Source organism: Rana temporaria, chromosome 5 (genome assembly GCF_905171775.1).
Source record: "Rana temporaria chromosome 5, aRanTem1.1, whole genome shotgun sequence".
In the NCBI taxonomy this organism is placed as follows: domain Eukaryota; kingdom Metazoa; phylum Chordata; class Amphibia; order Anura; family Ranidae; genus Rana; species Rana temporaria.
In genome coordinates, this window is record NC_053493.1 from 422,837,142 (window position 1) to 422,853,606 (window position 16,465).

A 16,465-nucleotide genomic window follows, 5' to 3' on the forward strand; every position below is an offset into this window, starting at 1 on the left:
TCCTGCATACGGACACTTAGTGGCTGTATGTGGGACTGAACACATCCATGTCTGGTGGGGTAAGCTCTTTGGTGTGGTGGGGGTAAGCTCTTTGGCGTGGTGAGGGTAAGCTCTTTGGCGTGGTGAGGGTAAGCTCTTTGGCGTGGTGAGGGTAAGCTCTTTGGCGTGGTGAGGGTAAGCTCTTTGGCGTGGTGAGGGTAAGCTCTTTGGCGTGGTGAGGGTAAGCTCTTTGGCGTGGTGAGGGTAAGCTCTTTGGCGTGGTGGGGGTAAGCTCTTTGGCGTGGTGGGGGTAAGCTCTTTGGCGTGGTGGGGGTAAGCTCTTTGGCGTGGTGGGGGTAAGCTCTTTGGCGTGGTGGGGGTAAGCTCTTTGGCGTGGTGGGGGTAAGCTCTTTGGCGTGGTGGGGGTAAGCTCTTTGGCGTGGTGGGGGTAAGCTCTTTGGTGTGGTGGGGGTAAGCTCTTTGGTGTGGTGGGGGTAAGCTCTTTGGTGTGGTGGGGGTAAGCTCTTTGGTGTGGTGAGGGTAAGCTCTTTGGTGTGGTGAGGGTAAGCTCTTTGGCGTGGTGAGGGTAAGCTCTTTGGCGTGGTGAGGTAAGCTCTTTGGTGTGGTGGGGTAAGCTCTTTGGCATGGTGGGGTAAGCTCTTTGGCGTGGTGGGTCAAGCTCTTTGGCGTGGTGGGTCAAGCTCTTTGGCGTGGTGGGGTAAGCTCTTTGGCGTGGTGGGGTAAGCCCTTTGGTGTGGTGGGGTAAGCCCTTTGGTGTGGTGGGGTAAGCCCTTTGGTGTGGTGGGGTAAGCCCTTTGGTGTGGTGGGGTAAGCCCTTTGGCGTGGTGGGGTAAGCTCTTTGAGGTTGAGTTGTTCTGCCTGGTCCTGTCCTAACACGTTGCACCTAAATCTGCTTCTTGTAGAAACTCTTTGCCGAGCAGCTGAAGAAATACGACCAATTAAAAGTTTACATTGACCAGAACTTGTCGGCCCAAGAGAACATCCTAAAAGCTCTGACCGAAGCCAACGTGAAGTACGCGCCGATACGGAAGGTCCTTACAGACTCCGAACAGAAGTGAGTTCACCATCGATGTCCCTTACTTGTTGTTTATTTAATATATTGTGTTGTGATGTTGATGAGAGGGATGAGATGGCCAATTGGGTAACGGGTCTTCAAACTCTTCTTTATAGACTGGCCAATACAGCCATATTATTGGTGGGCTTTCTCTATGGCAGCTGTTGCAAAACTACAAGTCCCATCATGACTCTGGGTGTCTTGCTTGTGGCTGTCAGTCTTGCTATGCCTCTTGGGACTTGTAGTTATGCAACAGCTGGAGGTCCGCTAAATGCATATCCCTGCTCTATGGTATGTGGATAATGCCATAAGTTTGGGTACACTGTAATTCTTGGTTAGCCAAACTTCAGCCATTTTCAAATATCACGTCTTTCTCTGTCCAAAAGCCATATTTAGCCCACGCCTGTCCCGTCTTGAAGCCCACGCCTGTCCCGTCTTGAAGCCCACGCCTGTCCCGTCTTGAAGCCCACGCCTGTCCCGTCTTGAAGCCCACGCCTGTCCCGTCTTGAAGCCCACGCCTGTCCCGTCTTGAAGCCCACGCCTGTCCCGTCTTGAAGCCCACGCCTGTCCCGTCTTGAAGCCCACGCCTGTCCCGTCTTGAAGCCCACGCCTGTCCCGTCTTGAAGCCCACGCCTGTCCCGTCTTGAAGCCCACGCCTGTCCCGTCTTGAAGCCCACGCCTGTCCCGTCTTGTAGCCCTGCCTACTCTCCAGGCTTTTTAGAGGTGCTAGGTGCACGTTGCCGCCACTGAGGCAACTTCAAGTGGTTATAAAGCCTAAACATTCTTTACCTTAATGCATTCCTTGCATGAAGGTAAAAAATGTTTAGCTAGTAGCATCTTACTTACGTGAGCCCTCGTTCTATCCAGCGATGTGCCACTTTCTGCAGCGGCTCTCTCCCCTCTTATTGATCTCACAGGCTTTGCTTGGGCAGCAGGAGCCATTGGCTCCCTCTGCTGTCAATTATAACCAGTGACGGCAGAGTGAGGGGGGGGCAAGGCCACTCCCCGTCTGTATATTTTAGACACAGACCACACAGCTCGGGAGCCAGCCCACATGAGTTCCTCTTATAGGAAGTGGCTTCCTATGGTGGCACTTGCCAGAAAGGAGGAGCCATAAGTGCCGGTGACTTGTCGTTAAGGTTCCCCTATCGAGATGGTTCCTGTAAGGGCTGCGCAGGCGCAATCCTTGCCGACGGAAATCTCCGAACCTCGGCCGGCATCCAGGCTCATTCCTTAACATCCCAGTGGATTGGAGGATGTTAAAAAAAGAGCCAGTAAGCAGAGCGTGAGGCCGACCGGCCACTTTCCTTAAATTCCACATCGCCCTGGATGCCGGCCGAGGTTCGGAGATTTCCGTCGGCAAGGATTGCGCCTGCGCAGCCCTTACAGGAACCATCTCGATAGCCGGAACCATATCGTCAGATCACCGGCAGAGGACCTAAAGAGGGAGGTTCAGGGCCGCTCTGTGCTATTCCTCTACACAGAACAGGTACATATAAACCTGTTTTTGTTTTTTTTTAAAAAAAATATGCATTTAAAATCACTTTCAGGGTATGCTGGGTGGCCTTTAGCCAGTTGCCCTCCTGAAGATTTACCCCCATTCATGACCAGGCCACATGTCACAGGACACTCTTCAGTCTTTGAGAGAGGAGAGAAGCAAACAGAGGAGCTATGCCCCCCCCTTTCCCCTCCACCCCACTGCCCATTCACAGAAGCCTTTGTATTTTGTTAATGAGTTCACATAGTACAAAGGCTTCTGTGAATGGGCAGAAGGAGGGAAGGTGCGGGCACAGTGAAGGAACTGAGACCCACAACGAGCAGCGTCTTCAAGGCGAGGCAGCAGGAACCTCGTTAGACGTCTGCAGAGGCCAAGTTCTTACAGCACTTTACTCATACTGTTCTTTTAGTTTGGGACTATTTTATTATATCTTGTCTTTATAGTGATCATGTTTTGGTTTATTTGTGACCTATAACCGCTTAACGCCCTCCGCACGACTATTTACGTCCACAGAATGGCACGTACAGGCAGAAGGACGTATATATACGTCCTTGCCTTCTAGCGGGTGGGGGGTCCGATCGCGACCCCCTCCGCTGCGTGCGGCGGTCGGGTTCCCTCGGGGAGTGATCCGGGACGATGGCGCAGCTATTCGTTTATAGCCGCTCCGTCGCGATCGCTCCCCGGAGCTGAAGAACGGGGAGAGCCGTGTGTAAACACAGCTTCCCCGTGCTTCACTATGGCGTTGCATTGATCGAGTGATCCCTTTTATAGGGAGACACGATCGATGACGTCAATCCTACAGCCACACCCCCCTACAGTTGTAAACGCACACTAGGTGAACCCTAACTCCTACAGCGCCCCCTGTGGTTAACTCCCAAACTGCAACTGTCATTTTCACAATAAACAATGCAATTTGAATGCATTTTTTGCTGTGAAAATGACAATGGTCCCAAAAATGTGTCAAAAGTGTCCGAAGTGTCCGCCATAATGTCGCAGTCACGAAAAAAATCACTGATCGCCGCCATTAGTAGTAAAAAACTAAAATTAATAAAAATGCAATAAAACTATCCCCTATTTTGTAAACGCTATACATTTTGCGCAAACCAATCGCTAAACGCTTATTGCGATTTTTTTTTTTACCAAAAATATGTAGAAGAATACGTATCGGCCTAAACTGAGGAAAAAAAATTGTGTATATATTTTTGGGGGATATTTATTATAGCAAAAAGTAAAAAATATTGAATTTTTTTCAAAATTGTCGCTCTATTTTTGTTTATAGCGCAAAAAATAAAAACCGCAGAGGTGATCCAATACCACCAAAAGAAAGCCCTATTTGTGGGGAAAAAATGACGCCAATTTTGTTTGGGAGCCACGTCGCACGACCGCGCAATTGTCTGTTAAAGCGACGCAGTGCCGAATCGCAAAACCTGGCCTGGGCATTTGGCTGCCTAAAGGTCTGGGGCTTAAGTGGTTAAAGCCCCATTATCCTTAATGCGTTTGTGTTTAATGATGTGTAATAGACTAGGAATAGGGATGTGGTACCATAGATCTTAAATCGGTCCACCATGTACTATTAGAGGATATTCTGGTGCAACGTGTTACTTATGTATCTTCTGTTGACCCCAAACAGTTGCTGCGTATTATATGTTGACATTGCCTCCTTTCCTTGTATGTGTGTTCACAGTCCCTCTTCCTCTTGTCCTTCTTTTTTAGGTGGAATCACACAGTACAGACTCTCATCTCTTCCTATGAGGCCTACGAGGACCTGATGAAGAAGTCTCAGGAAGGGAAGGACTTTTATGCCGATTTAGAGGGCAAAGTCGCCAAACTTCTGGAAAAAACTCGAGCCGCCTTCGAGGCCTCCCAATCCAGCCGGCAGGCCATCCTGGAACGGTACTTGTTAATTGTGAACCTGATATTTAAAGCGGAGTTCCACCCAAAAATGGAACTTCGCTGTCCGGATCCCCCCCCCCCTCCGGTGTCACATTGGGCGCCTTTCAGGGGGAGGGGGGGATCATCTGGCATTATCCAAGTACAACCACTTGACGTCATATGACGTACAGGTTAAGTTGAAATCGGTGGCCCGGATTCGCATAGAATGCTCTATCTATCTGCGGGCGTAACGTATCTTAGATACGTTACGCCGCTGTAACTTTGGGCGCAAGTTCCGTATGCAGAAAGAACTTGCGCCCTTAGTTACGGCGGCGTAACATATGTGTGGCGGCGTAAGCCCGCCTCATTCAAATGGGGATGTTGTGGGTGTGTTTTGTTTAAATTTAAGATGACCCCGCGTTTTTGACGTTTTTTTTTTTGAACGGCGCATGCGCCGTCCGTGAAATATCCCAGTGTGCATTGCTCCAAAGTACGCCGTAAGGACGTATTGGATTCGACGTGAACGTAAATGATGTCCAGCCCTATTCGCAAACGACTTGCGCAAACAACGTAAAATTTTCAAAACTCGGCGCGGGAACGACGTCCATACTTAACGTTAGCTACGCCTCATATAGCAGGGGTAACTATACGCCGAAAAAAGCCTAACGTAAACTACGTAAAAAAATGCGCCGGCGGGACGTACGTTTCTGAATCGGCGTAAAAATTTGCAGCCTAAGATACAACAGTGTAAGAGACTTACGCCGGTCGGATCTTAGGGAAATCTATGCGTAACTGATTCTCTGAATCGGGCACATAGATACGACGGCCCGCACTCAGAGATACGACGGCGTATCTCCTATCTGAATTCGGGCCATTGTCTGTGTATAAATGGTCAATGACTTTGTTGGCTCTCACATGGATGCACTAAGCAGGCTAGACATTGAGCCATGAGGAGCGGAAAAAAGAACTGTCAAAAGACCTGCGTAGCAAGGTAATGAAACTTTACAAAGATGGAAAAGGATATATAAAGATATCCAAGGCCATTAATATAAGTCGGTACTGTTTAATCACTTATTAGGAAGTGTAAAGTACAGGGATCTTGATGTCAAGGTCAGGTAGATCAAGAAAGATTGCAGCCACAAGAATTCCTCGAGGTACAAAGGAACACCAAAAGTAGGCGTGATTTGGGTACACCCACCTGTAAAGTAGGCGTGATTTGGGTACTTCCATCTGTAATGAAGGCGGGATTTGGGCCCATTTGCAGGCCTCACTATGCCATACCTGATCAGCCTGTGTCATGCATTGCAGTCAGACAGCGGCCATCCATTGTACAAAAGCTGCGCCTCGTCCTTGTCCGTGATAGGTGGAACACTCAGTTTCCCCAGAAGTGAGTCAGTGTTCCACCTATCATGGACATCCTCTCTTCCTCATCCGGGGGACGAGGATGTCTGTGATAGGCTGAACACTGACTCCCTGCTGGGAAACTGAGTATTCCACCTATCACGGATGAGGAGGAGGCGCAGCTTTTGTACACTGGATGGCCGCCGTCTGACTGCAATGCATGACGTGGGCTCATTAGGTATGCAGATGGACACAGACTCGAGTATAAGCCGAGGGGGGCATTTTCAGCACAAAAAAATGTGCTGAAAAACTCAGCGTATACGCGAGTATATATGGTATCTATAAAGTAGGCGTGATTTAGGTAGTCCCACCTGTAAAGTAGGCGTGATTTAGGTTGTCCCACCTGTAAAGTAGGCGTGATTTAGGTAGTCCCACCTGTAAAGTAGGCGTGATTTAGGTTGTCCCACCTGTAAAGTAGGCGTGATTTAGGTAGTCCCACCTGTAAAGTAGGCGTGATTTAGGTAGTCCCACCTGTAAAGTAGGCGTGATTTAGGTTGTCCCACCTGTAAAGTAGGCGTGATTTAGGTTGTCCCACCTGTAAAGTAGGCGTGATTTAGGTTGTCCCACCTGTAAAGTAGGCGTGATTTAGGTAGTCCCACCTGTAAAGTAGGCGTGATTTAGGTTGTCCCACCTGTCAAGTAGGAGGGACTTTGGTACATCCACATAGAAAGTGGAGAGATGAAGTGTGGACTATGGGTGGGTTAACAGTGTCCTAGGATGCAGGACCATAACGTTGGGTCCGTATGCTGTCCTCTCAGACTGCAAAGTTTGTGCAAGGCCTTAGCCTCAGAGAGGGTGATCAGCATGAACCAGGGAACACTTATTTAGGATACCCGCACTTGCACAAACTTGGGTGTCGGGGGAGGCAGGTACAGAACACGGATGACCATTCCAGCCATGTATTGGGTAGGCTCTGTGCTTTTAGTCAGTGGGCCGGATTCAGGTAGAATTGCCCATTATTTACGGAGGCGCAGGGCAACGTTTTTGCCCTGCGCCCCCGCAAATTTGCTCCGCTGCCCTTGATTCACGGAGCAGAAGCTCCGTGAATTGCGCGGGCGCGCCGGCAAAATGCCCGGCGCTAGAGCACGCAATTTAAATGATCCCGTAGGGGGCGGGAATCATTTTAATTAGGCACGTTCCTGCGCCGATCGTAGCGCGCATGCTCCGTCGGGAAACTTTCGCAAGGACGTCATTTGCTTCAAAGTGAACGTGAATGGCGTCCAGCGCCATTCACGATTCACTTGCGCAAAGTACGTAAAATTCGAATTTCGCGACGCGGGAACGACGGGTATACGTAACATGGGCTGCCCCTGCTAATAGCAGGGGCAGCCTTGCGTGAAAACCGCTGTACGTAAACGACGTAAATTGCGTACGCAGGGCTCGCGCAACGTTGTGAATCGGTGTTAGTATGCAATTTGCATACTATACGCTGAGCACAATGGGAGCGCCCCCTAGCGGTCATCGCTAGAATGCAGCCTAAGATATGCGTGGCATAAGAGCCTTATGCCACGCAGATTTTAGGCTGCAGTCGGCGTTACGATGTTCCTGAATCGGGAGCATTCGTAATGCCGGGGCAAGTAAGCAATTGCGCTGTGTAACCTATGAGGCGCAATTGCTTCTTGAATCTGGGCCAGTGATTTGAAGTGTTCTTCGGGATGAGGATTTCTCTGCCATGTCCTGTATGGTAGTAATTCTCTTGTCTTCTTCTTAGGGAGATGAAAAAGAAGCCTCCTCCACGCCCAACGGCCCCGAAACCAGCACTGGAGAAGAAAGTTTCCGACATGGACCTTGAGAACATTCCTGCGGGTGACCTGGCCGACCTACAGAAGTTTTCATCCCTCTTCCTTTCTGATCTCCCAGAAGAGCTTAGGAGTTTACCACCCGATGCCCTCATCGCCCACCTGGACCGGATGACAGCTGACACTCTTGCCGCCTTCCCTGGTGGGCCGGCAGCTGCATACGGTGGAATGAGGCCTCCCATGGCAGACCCTTTTCGGGGCGTTAGAACAGCTACTGCCCCCATGCAAGACCCGCATGCAGTGCCTTTCAGCCAGGCCTCTTTCAACGTCCATCCCCCGCCATACCCCGGCCATGCCTTCCCACCCATCAGTTACGGCAATATTCCTCCTGTGACTTCAGGAACTGCCGTTCCGTCACAGTATATGCGTCATTCTCCAGATCAGGCCATCTCACACGGACAGATACCGACCTCTTCTCCTTCAAGGAATCCAAACATGTATCCAGCAGGTGGGTCCGGTCAACCAAACCCGGCACCGTCCCCTTTAACACCAGGGTACAGGCCTGCAGCTAGGGCGCCACAAAGAACTTCCCCGCAGCATATGCCAACTTCTGTCCCTGGCGCGGCGCACTCGGCAGCTCAGTTTAGGCCGAGTGCTGCAGCAGCATATGGAGTTGGTCCGCATGGTCCACCCGCCTTTAGCCAGAGTGTGGCTGTCCAGCCTCATGACTCCAGTCATCATTACTCGAACCAGATGCCGCCAAACAATATGCAGCCTCCAGCGACTCAAGCAATCCGGCCTGCGACCACGACAGTGGACAGTATTCAGGGGCCCATATCCAGCTATGCAGCCCCCCGGTTACCAGCTGGGGGAGCGCCACAAGCTCGGCCCTTGAGTCACCCCCAGAGCGGTTATATGGGAGCCCCTGCTCCTCACATGGTTGGCCAGACCCCTCACTTTCCATACCCACAAAGCGGAGGAGTTCAGAATTACGTTCAGCCTCCCCCGCAGCATTTTACTCAGATGTATCCTTTTCACGGTCAGCCGCAGCCTAGAATGGACACGCAGCCCCAACAACCACAACAGTACGGGGCCCCCGGCCAGCATCAATTTGCTCCTCAGATGAGGGGCCCTGTACATCCGCAGCAGCAGCAGCAGCCTACTGCTTTTCAACAGCAAGGACAGCCTCCGGGACTGCCTCCTCAGCAGCATTTTCAGCAGTTTCCCATGCAGCCTCCACACGCCGCTATGCAGCCGCCAGGTTCCTGCATGCAGCCGCGACCTTCCACCATGCATCCTGGCCATTCAAATGCACCACAACCCAATTCTGCAGTGCAGCCCATGCACCCTGGCATGCAAGTTCCGCCACATTTAGTAGGGCAGCGTTTTCCTGGTGCGCAGCAGCAAGATAATCCTCCTCCTCAGCCTCCCCTTCATACACAGTTCCCTGGCGCTCTTCCGAGAGCTTCACCCCAGCCGCTACAGCCGACGCCTCATATGCACCCACATGCCATTCCAGCCGCTCAGCCTCTACCTCCCGGATCAGCCCCCCAAATTACAGCCTTTGCTGCTCCTGTAAGACACACCGTTCCCTCTGCTAGTGGGATTGTAAATTCGGTACCGTCGGGACCTCAAATGCCAATCGGAGCACCTCAGGGTGCGGCCATGCCTCATCACATCCAGCCCGCCAGCAGTCCAGCTCTCAGCCAAATTCCAGGCGCCACCGCTATTGTTTCAGGAGCTGCCGCCATGCCTTCTCCAGCGCCTTCTCCGCAGCCATCCCTGGTTGTCCAGCCGCCGCCGGCAGTCATTCCTTCAGCCGCGTCTACCAGCGCGACTATGCCTCAGAGACCTCCCCCTTCGCTGACTCCTGGAACCGCACATTTGGGCCAAGGCTCTACAGAACCCGTATTTCAGAAGCAGAACTCCACGACCGACGACCTCCTGTCCTCTAGTCCCGAAAGCCAACATGGAGGTTCCAAGACTTCAGTGGGACAGCCCTTATTACAACCGACCAAGGCCGACGCTAAAGACGGACAGAAACCCAAAGGCATTCAGCTGATTGAGAACGACCCGTACGAGAAACCGGAGCACGTCATGAGGCTGTTGTCTGAACTTGATCGGTTCCAGGTTTCCGTGAGCGCTCTCGACAAACCGGTGCCCGGTGCTGCGACTCCGCTCGACTCCATGTGGAAGGAGTTTCAGGACGCTCAAGAGAAGGACGCCAGGAGCCTCTCTATCGCCATCGCTCGCTGCTATAGTATGAAGAACAGGAATCAGGACATCATGCCCTACGACAAGAACCGCATAGTCCTGCAGTCGGGGAAGGACGACTACATCAATGCTAGCAAGATCGAAGAGCTATCTTCTTACTGCCCCACCCTTATCGCCACCCAGGCCCCGCTTCCAGGGACCGCCTCCGACTTCTGGCTGATGATTTATGAGCAGAAGGTGTCGCTGATCGTTATGCTGGTGTCCGACCTGGAGATAGAAAAGGTGAGTGTGTTCGGGTGCAATGCCTACACTCAACTTTATAGAAGATCTATCATTAGAAGGAAAAATCTTCCTAAAAGACAGTACAGTAAACATATTGTAATATATATTCCAGCTGGTCAACTCTTTAGCTGCTAAAACATGCTTGCATATACAACTAGTACTATATTAGATATACACTTTACAGCAAGATAAATGGCCACCATTGGGACTGTTGGTAAAAGTTAGGAGAGCTTTGCAGACCAGGTCTGGTTTCCCCACCCCACCTGTGCAGACCGGGTCTGGTGTCCCCACCCCACCTCTGCAGACCGGGTCTGGTTTCCCCACCCCACCTCTGCAGACCAGGTCTGGTTTCCCCACCCCACCTCTGCAGACCAGGTCTGTTCCCCCACCCCACCTCTGCAGACCAGGTCTGGTCCCCCATACCACCTCTGTAGACCAGGTCTGGTTTCCCCACCCCACCTCTGCAGACCAGGTCTGGTTTCCCCACCCCACCTCTGCAGACCAGGTCTGGTTTCCCCAGCCCACCTCTGCAGGCCAGGTCTGGTTTCCCCACCTCTGCAGACCAGGTCTGGTTTCCCCACCCCACCTCCAGCAGGCCGGGTCTGGTGCCCCACCCCACCTCCAGCAGGCCGGGTCTGGTGCCCCACCCCACCTCCAGCAGGCCGGGTCTGGTGCCCCACCCCACCTCCAGCAGGCCGGGTCTGGTGCCCCACCCCACCTCCAGCAGGCCGGGTCTGGTGCCCCACCCCACCTCCAGCAGGCCGGGTCTGGTGCCCCACCCCACCTCCAGCAGGCCGGGTCTGGTGCCCCACCCCACCTCCAGCAGGCCGGGTCTCCACCCCACCTCCAGCAGGCCGGGTCTCCACCCCACCTCCAACAGGCCGGGTCTGGTGCTCCACCCCACCTCCAGCAGGCCGGGTCTGGTGCCCCACCCCACCTCCAGCAGGCCGGGTCTGGCCGTCCATCCCCACTCCACCTTCTCTCAGCGGGTCTTGTCCCCCACCCCACCTCTGCAGGCCAGGTCTGGTCCCCCACCCCACCTCTGCAGGCCAGGTCTGGTCCCCCACCCCACCTCTGCAGGCCAGGTCTGGTCCCCCACTCCACCTCTGCAGGCCAGGTCTGGTCCCCCACTCCACCTCTGCAGGCCAGGTCTGGTCCCCCACTCCACCTCTGCAGGCCAGGTCTGGTCCCCCACTCCACCTCTGCAGGCCAGGTCTGGTCCCCCACTCCACCTCCGCCAAATGGGTCTGGTCCCCCACTCCACCCCCGCCCAGCGGGGCTGATTCGCCCATCCCACCTCTGCCCCCAATCCACTCTTCGCAACCAGTCTGGTCATCAGCTGACACTTTTTGCATATTATTGAATGATTTGATTTTTTTTTCACTGTTTTAAACCATACACTTCGACAGTACAAGTTTTATAAACTGCAAAATTAGGCTGTGTAGTGGGGGGGGGGGGGGGGTGGACTTCATGGATAGTCTTGGTACAATTCTACACATATTGGTGTCACTCTCTGCTGATCTGTGGTATAAAATACATCCTGTTCTTCTCTCCACAGCAAAAGGTGGTGCGCTACTTCCCCACCGAGCGCGGCCAGCCCCTCCTCCATGGACACGTCACGCTGACTTTGACCAGCCACAAGGTGGCCGACGGGCACGTGGAGAGGGTCATCTCCCTGCAGTACAAAGACCAGAGCCTGAAACGTTCCATCATTCACCTCCAGCTCACCTCCTGGCCGGAGCTGTACGTCACCCTCCTTGTTTCTAAGTTTTGGGGTTTCATTTACACTTTATTGGCTATTCTTCAGACTAAAATATATGCAATATCTCCCAAAAGTAAGTACACCCCTCACATTTGTGTAAATCTTTTCTTGTATCTTTTCATGTGACAACACTGAAGAAATTAGACTTTGGCCCAGATTCACGTAGGGCGGCGTTACATTGAGCGGGCGTAGCGCATCGTATTTACGTTACGCCGCCGCAACTTAGAGAGGCAAGTGCTGTATTCACAAAGCACTTGCGTCCTAAGTCACGGCGGCGTAGCGTAAATGTGCCGGCGTAAGCGCGCCTAATTCAAATTGTGAAGAGGTGGGCGTGTTTTCCGTTAATAAGGCATGACCCCACGTAAATGACGCTTTGAATGAACGGCGCATGCGCCGTCCGTGGACGTATCTCAGTGCGCATGCGTCGGATAGAATGCCTAAGATACGTCGAACACTGCCTACGACGTGAACGTAACTTACGCACAGCTCTATTCGCGTACGACTTGCGTAAACGACGTAAAAAGATACGCCTGTTCCGACGTCCATACCTTGCATGGGCTGCGCCACCTAGAGACCAGCTTTATCTTTACGCCGGCGTATGTCTTGCGTAAACGGCGTAACTAATTGCGCCGGGTGGACGTACGTTCGTGAATGGGCGTATCTAGCTCATTTACATATTCGATGCTAAAATCAACGGAAGCGCCACCTAGCGGGCTGCGTAAATATGCACCCCAAGATACGACGGCGTAGGAGACTTGCGCCGCTCGTATCTTGGCCAAATCTATGCGTAACTGATTCTATGAATCAGGCGCATAGATATGACGGCGGCCATTCGGACTTACGACGGCGTATCTGGAGATACGATGACGTAAGTCTTTAAGAATCTGGCCCTTTGTATCTCCAATGTTGTGTAGTGAGTGTACAGGGGAGGGGGAGGGGTGTACATGGGGGGGGGGGGGGGTGTTGTGTAGTGAGTGTACAGCTTGTATAACGGTGTAAATTTGCCGTCCCTTTAAAATAACTCGACACACAGCCATTAATGTCTAAACCGCTGGCAACAAAAGTGAGGACACCCCTAAGTGAAAATGTCCAAATTGGGGCCAATTAGCCATTTTTCTCTCCCCCGGTGTCATGTGACTCGTTGGTGTTAGAAGGTCTCAGGTGTGAATGGGGAGCAGCTGTGTTAAATTTGGTATTCGTCGCTTTGGTCGAGCGTGTAGCAAAGTGTCATTTCTTCAGTGTTGTCACATGAAAAGATGGAAGAAAATATTTACAAAAAATGTGAGGGGTGTACTTATTTTTGTGAGATACTGTATATAAAAGCTGTTTTACATGCTAAAAGCTTTAATATTTCTGTCCATTCAGTCCAACACAACTCTGCCAATCAGCACAGTCCTATCTGGCAGGGGAGGAGACCTGATTTATTTTTCTCTGCTGCCGTCTAGTAACATTTCCAGGTCTTGTCCCGCCCCTAAACTGTGACTGGATAGCGAGAGAGAGAGAGGAAGATTGTCCCGCCCCTAAACTGTGACTGGATAGCGAGAGAGAGAGAGGAAGATTGTCCCGCCCCTAAACTGTGACTGGATAGCGAGAGAGAGAGAGAGAGGAAGATTGTCCCGCCCCTAAACTGTGACTGGATAGCGAGAGAGAGAGAGGAAGATTGTCCCGCCCCTAAACTGTGACTGGATAGCGAGAGAGAGAGAGGAAGATTGTCCCGCCCCTAAACTGTGACTGGATAGCGAGAGAGAGAGAGGAAGATTGTCCCGCCCCTAAACTGTGACTGGATAGCGAGAGAGAGAGAGGAAGATTGTCCCGCCCCTAAACTGTGACTGGATAGCGAGAGAGAGAGAGGAAGATTGTCCCGCCCCTAAACTGTGACTGGATAGCGAGAGAGAGAGAGGAAGATTGTCCCGCCCCTAAACTGTGACTGGATAGCGAGAGAGAGGAAGATTGTCCCGCCCCTAAACTGTGACTGGATAGCGAGAGAGAGAGAGGAAGATTGTCCCGCCCCTAAACTGTGACTGGATAGCGAGAGAGAGAGAGGAAGATTGTCCCGCCCCTAAACTGTGACTGGATGGAGAGAGGAAGATTGTCCCGCCCCTAAACTGTGACTGGATAGCGAGAGCGAGAGAAAGAAGCTGCAGACTGGTGAAGTGGTTAACCACTTCCAGACCTTAGGTGTTTTTCAGATTTGGTGTTTGCAAGACTAAAACAGTTTTTTTCTGCTAGAAAATTACTTAAAACCCCCAAATATTATATATATTTTTTTTCTAACACCCTAGAGAATAAAATAGTGGTCATTCCAATACTTTTTGTCACACCGTATTTGCGCAGCGGTCTTACAAGCGCACTTTTTTTGGAAAAAATTCACTTTTTTTAATTAAAAAATAAGACAACAATAAATTTGGCCCAATTTTTTTATATATTGTGAAAGATAATGTCCCCCGAGTAAAATGATGCCCAACATGTCACGCTTAAAAATTGCGCCCGCTCGTGGCATGGCGTCAAACTTTTACCCTTAAAAATCTCGATAGGCGATGTTTAAAAAATTCTAGAGATAGCTCTAGGGCTATAATTATTGCTCTCGCTCTAACGGTCGCTGTGATACCTCACGTGTGTGGTTTCAACACCGTTTTCATATGCGGACGCTACTCACGTATGCGTTCCATCTGTGCGCGAGCTCGGCGGGACGGGGCGATTTAAATTTTTATTTTTTTTTTTTTCATTTTCTTATTTATTTGTATTTATTTTATACATTTTTACACCTGTCTCAGTGATTCCTATTACAAGGGATATTTACATTCCTTGTAATAGGAATAAAAGTGATCAAAAAAGTAAAAAAAAGTGTAAAAATAAAAAAATTAAGTAAAATAAAATATTTTTTTTTTTAAACGCCCCTGTCCCGGTCGCTCGCGTGCAGAAGCGAACGCGCATGCAAGTCCCGCCCACATATGTAAACGCCGTTCAAACCCCACATGTGAGGTATCATCGCGTGCGTTAGAGCGTGTGCAACAATTCTAGCACTAGACTTTCTCTGTATAATAATATAGTGACCTGTAAAAAAAATTAAAGCGTCGCCTATGGAGATTTTTAAGTACCGAAGTTTGGCGCCATTCCATGAGTGTGCGCAATTTCAAAGCGTGACACGTTGGGTATCTATTTACTCGGCATAACATCATCTTTCACATTATATAAAAAAATTGGGCTTACTTTACTGTTTTGTTATTTTTTAATTCATGAAACAGTTTTTTTCCCTAAAAAAAGGCGTTTGAAAAATGATTGCGCAAATACCGTGCGAGAAAAAAAGTTGCAATGACCGCCATTTTATTCCCTAGGGTGTCTGCTAAAAAAAAAATATGTAATATTTTGGGGGTTCTGATTGATTAATTTTCTAGCAAAAAAAATTTTGATTTTTACATAAAGGAGAAAAGTGCCAAAATAGGCGCGGTAACGAAGTGGTTAAGTCCCGTCCACATATGGAACACAGGTCTGTGTTTTATGATCATACGCTTAGTATGGCTGCAAAATGAAGGCATGCTGGGTAGGGGGAGGGGTTTTCTTGGACTAACCTACACTACTTTTTTTTTTTTGTTATTTACATTTTTTTGGGGGTTTGTCTTCAATTCAATCGTCCTGTAGGTGGCAGTATAACTGGACAGTTGATGATATTTTTTTTTTTCCGTGTTCCTCAAAATATAGATTTTTGCAGTAAAATACACTTATTTTTTTTTATTTTTATTATTTATGTATCTGTATGTTACTGAGGATGTTTTTACTCTTTTCTTTCAGTGGGCTCCCCGATAGTAAAGGGAACTTGTTGCGGTTCATCCAGGATGTTCATAAACACTACTTGCACCAGCGCCCCCTTCACATGCCCATTGTAGTGCACTGCAGGTGAGAGCGAGTCTCCTGTCCCCGGAGTAGATCCTGATAGACCAGATCCCGGAGTAGATCCCGATAGACCAGATCTGACGTTTTTTCCTCTTGTTTGATCTTCTTCCCGTAGCTCCGGCGTGGGAAGGACGGGGGCCTTCTGCCTGTTATATGCCGCCATGCAGGAAGTGGAGGCCGGGAACGGAATTCCAGACCTGCCTCAGCTGGTGAAGAAGATGAGGCAGCAGAGGAAGCACATGCTGCAGGAGAAGGTACGCCGCCGCCGCCGCTCATCCGAAAAGGGTTTCCTCCATGTCCCAATATGATGTGTCTGATGTGCAGAGCCGATACTGGGGAACATGAATGCCCGGTGACCCTATTCAGGGTTTGACAAATTTGCTTGGAATCTCTAGGAGCCAGCTAAAAAAGTTAGGAGCCAGAAAACACGCCCCGTCCCGACAAGCTTGCGCGCAGAAGCGAACACATACGTGAGCAGCGCCCACATATGTAAACGGTGTTCAAACCACACATGTGAGGTATCGCCGCGATCGGTAGAGCGAGAGCAATAATTCTAGCCCTAGACCTCCTCTGTAACTCAAAACATGCAACCTGTAGATTTTTCTAAACGTCGCCTATGGAGATTTTAAAGGGTAAAAGTTTGTCGGCATTCCACGAGCGGACGCAATTTTGAAGCGTGACATGTTGGGTATCAATTTACTCGGCGTAACATTATCTTTCATAATATTTAAAAAAAAAATGTGGATAACTTT

General features: G+C 50.5%; 1 protein-coding gene across 1 annotated transcript in view; it reads left to right on the forward strand.

Moving 5' to 3' along the window:
• Window positions 1-16,465, forward strand: part of PTPN23 (protein tyrosine phosphatase non-receptor type 23) — a 70,318-nt gene that overhangs the window by 47,656 nt on the left and 6,197 nt on the right. Inside the window, exons 18-23 of the mRNA XM_040355293.1 lie at window positions 903-1,054; window positions 4,266-4,445; window positions 7,537-10,060; window positions 11,619-11,803; window positions 15,612-15,716; window positions 15,829-15,967. Coding sequence (XP_040211227.1) covers window positions 903-1,054; window positions 4,266-4,445; window positions 7,537-10,060; window positions 11,619-11,803; window positions 15,612-15,716; window positions 15,829-15,967 — 3,285 coding nt within the window. The remainder of the gene's footprint in view (window positions 1-902; window positions 1,055-4,265; window positions 4,446-7,536; window positions 10,061-11,618; window positions 11,804-15,611; window positions 15,717-15,828; window positions 15,968-16,465) is intronic.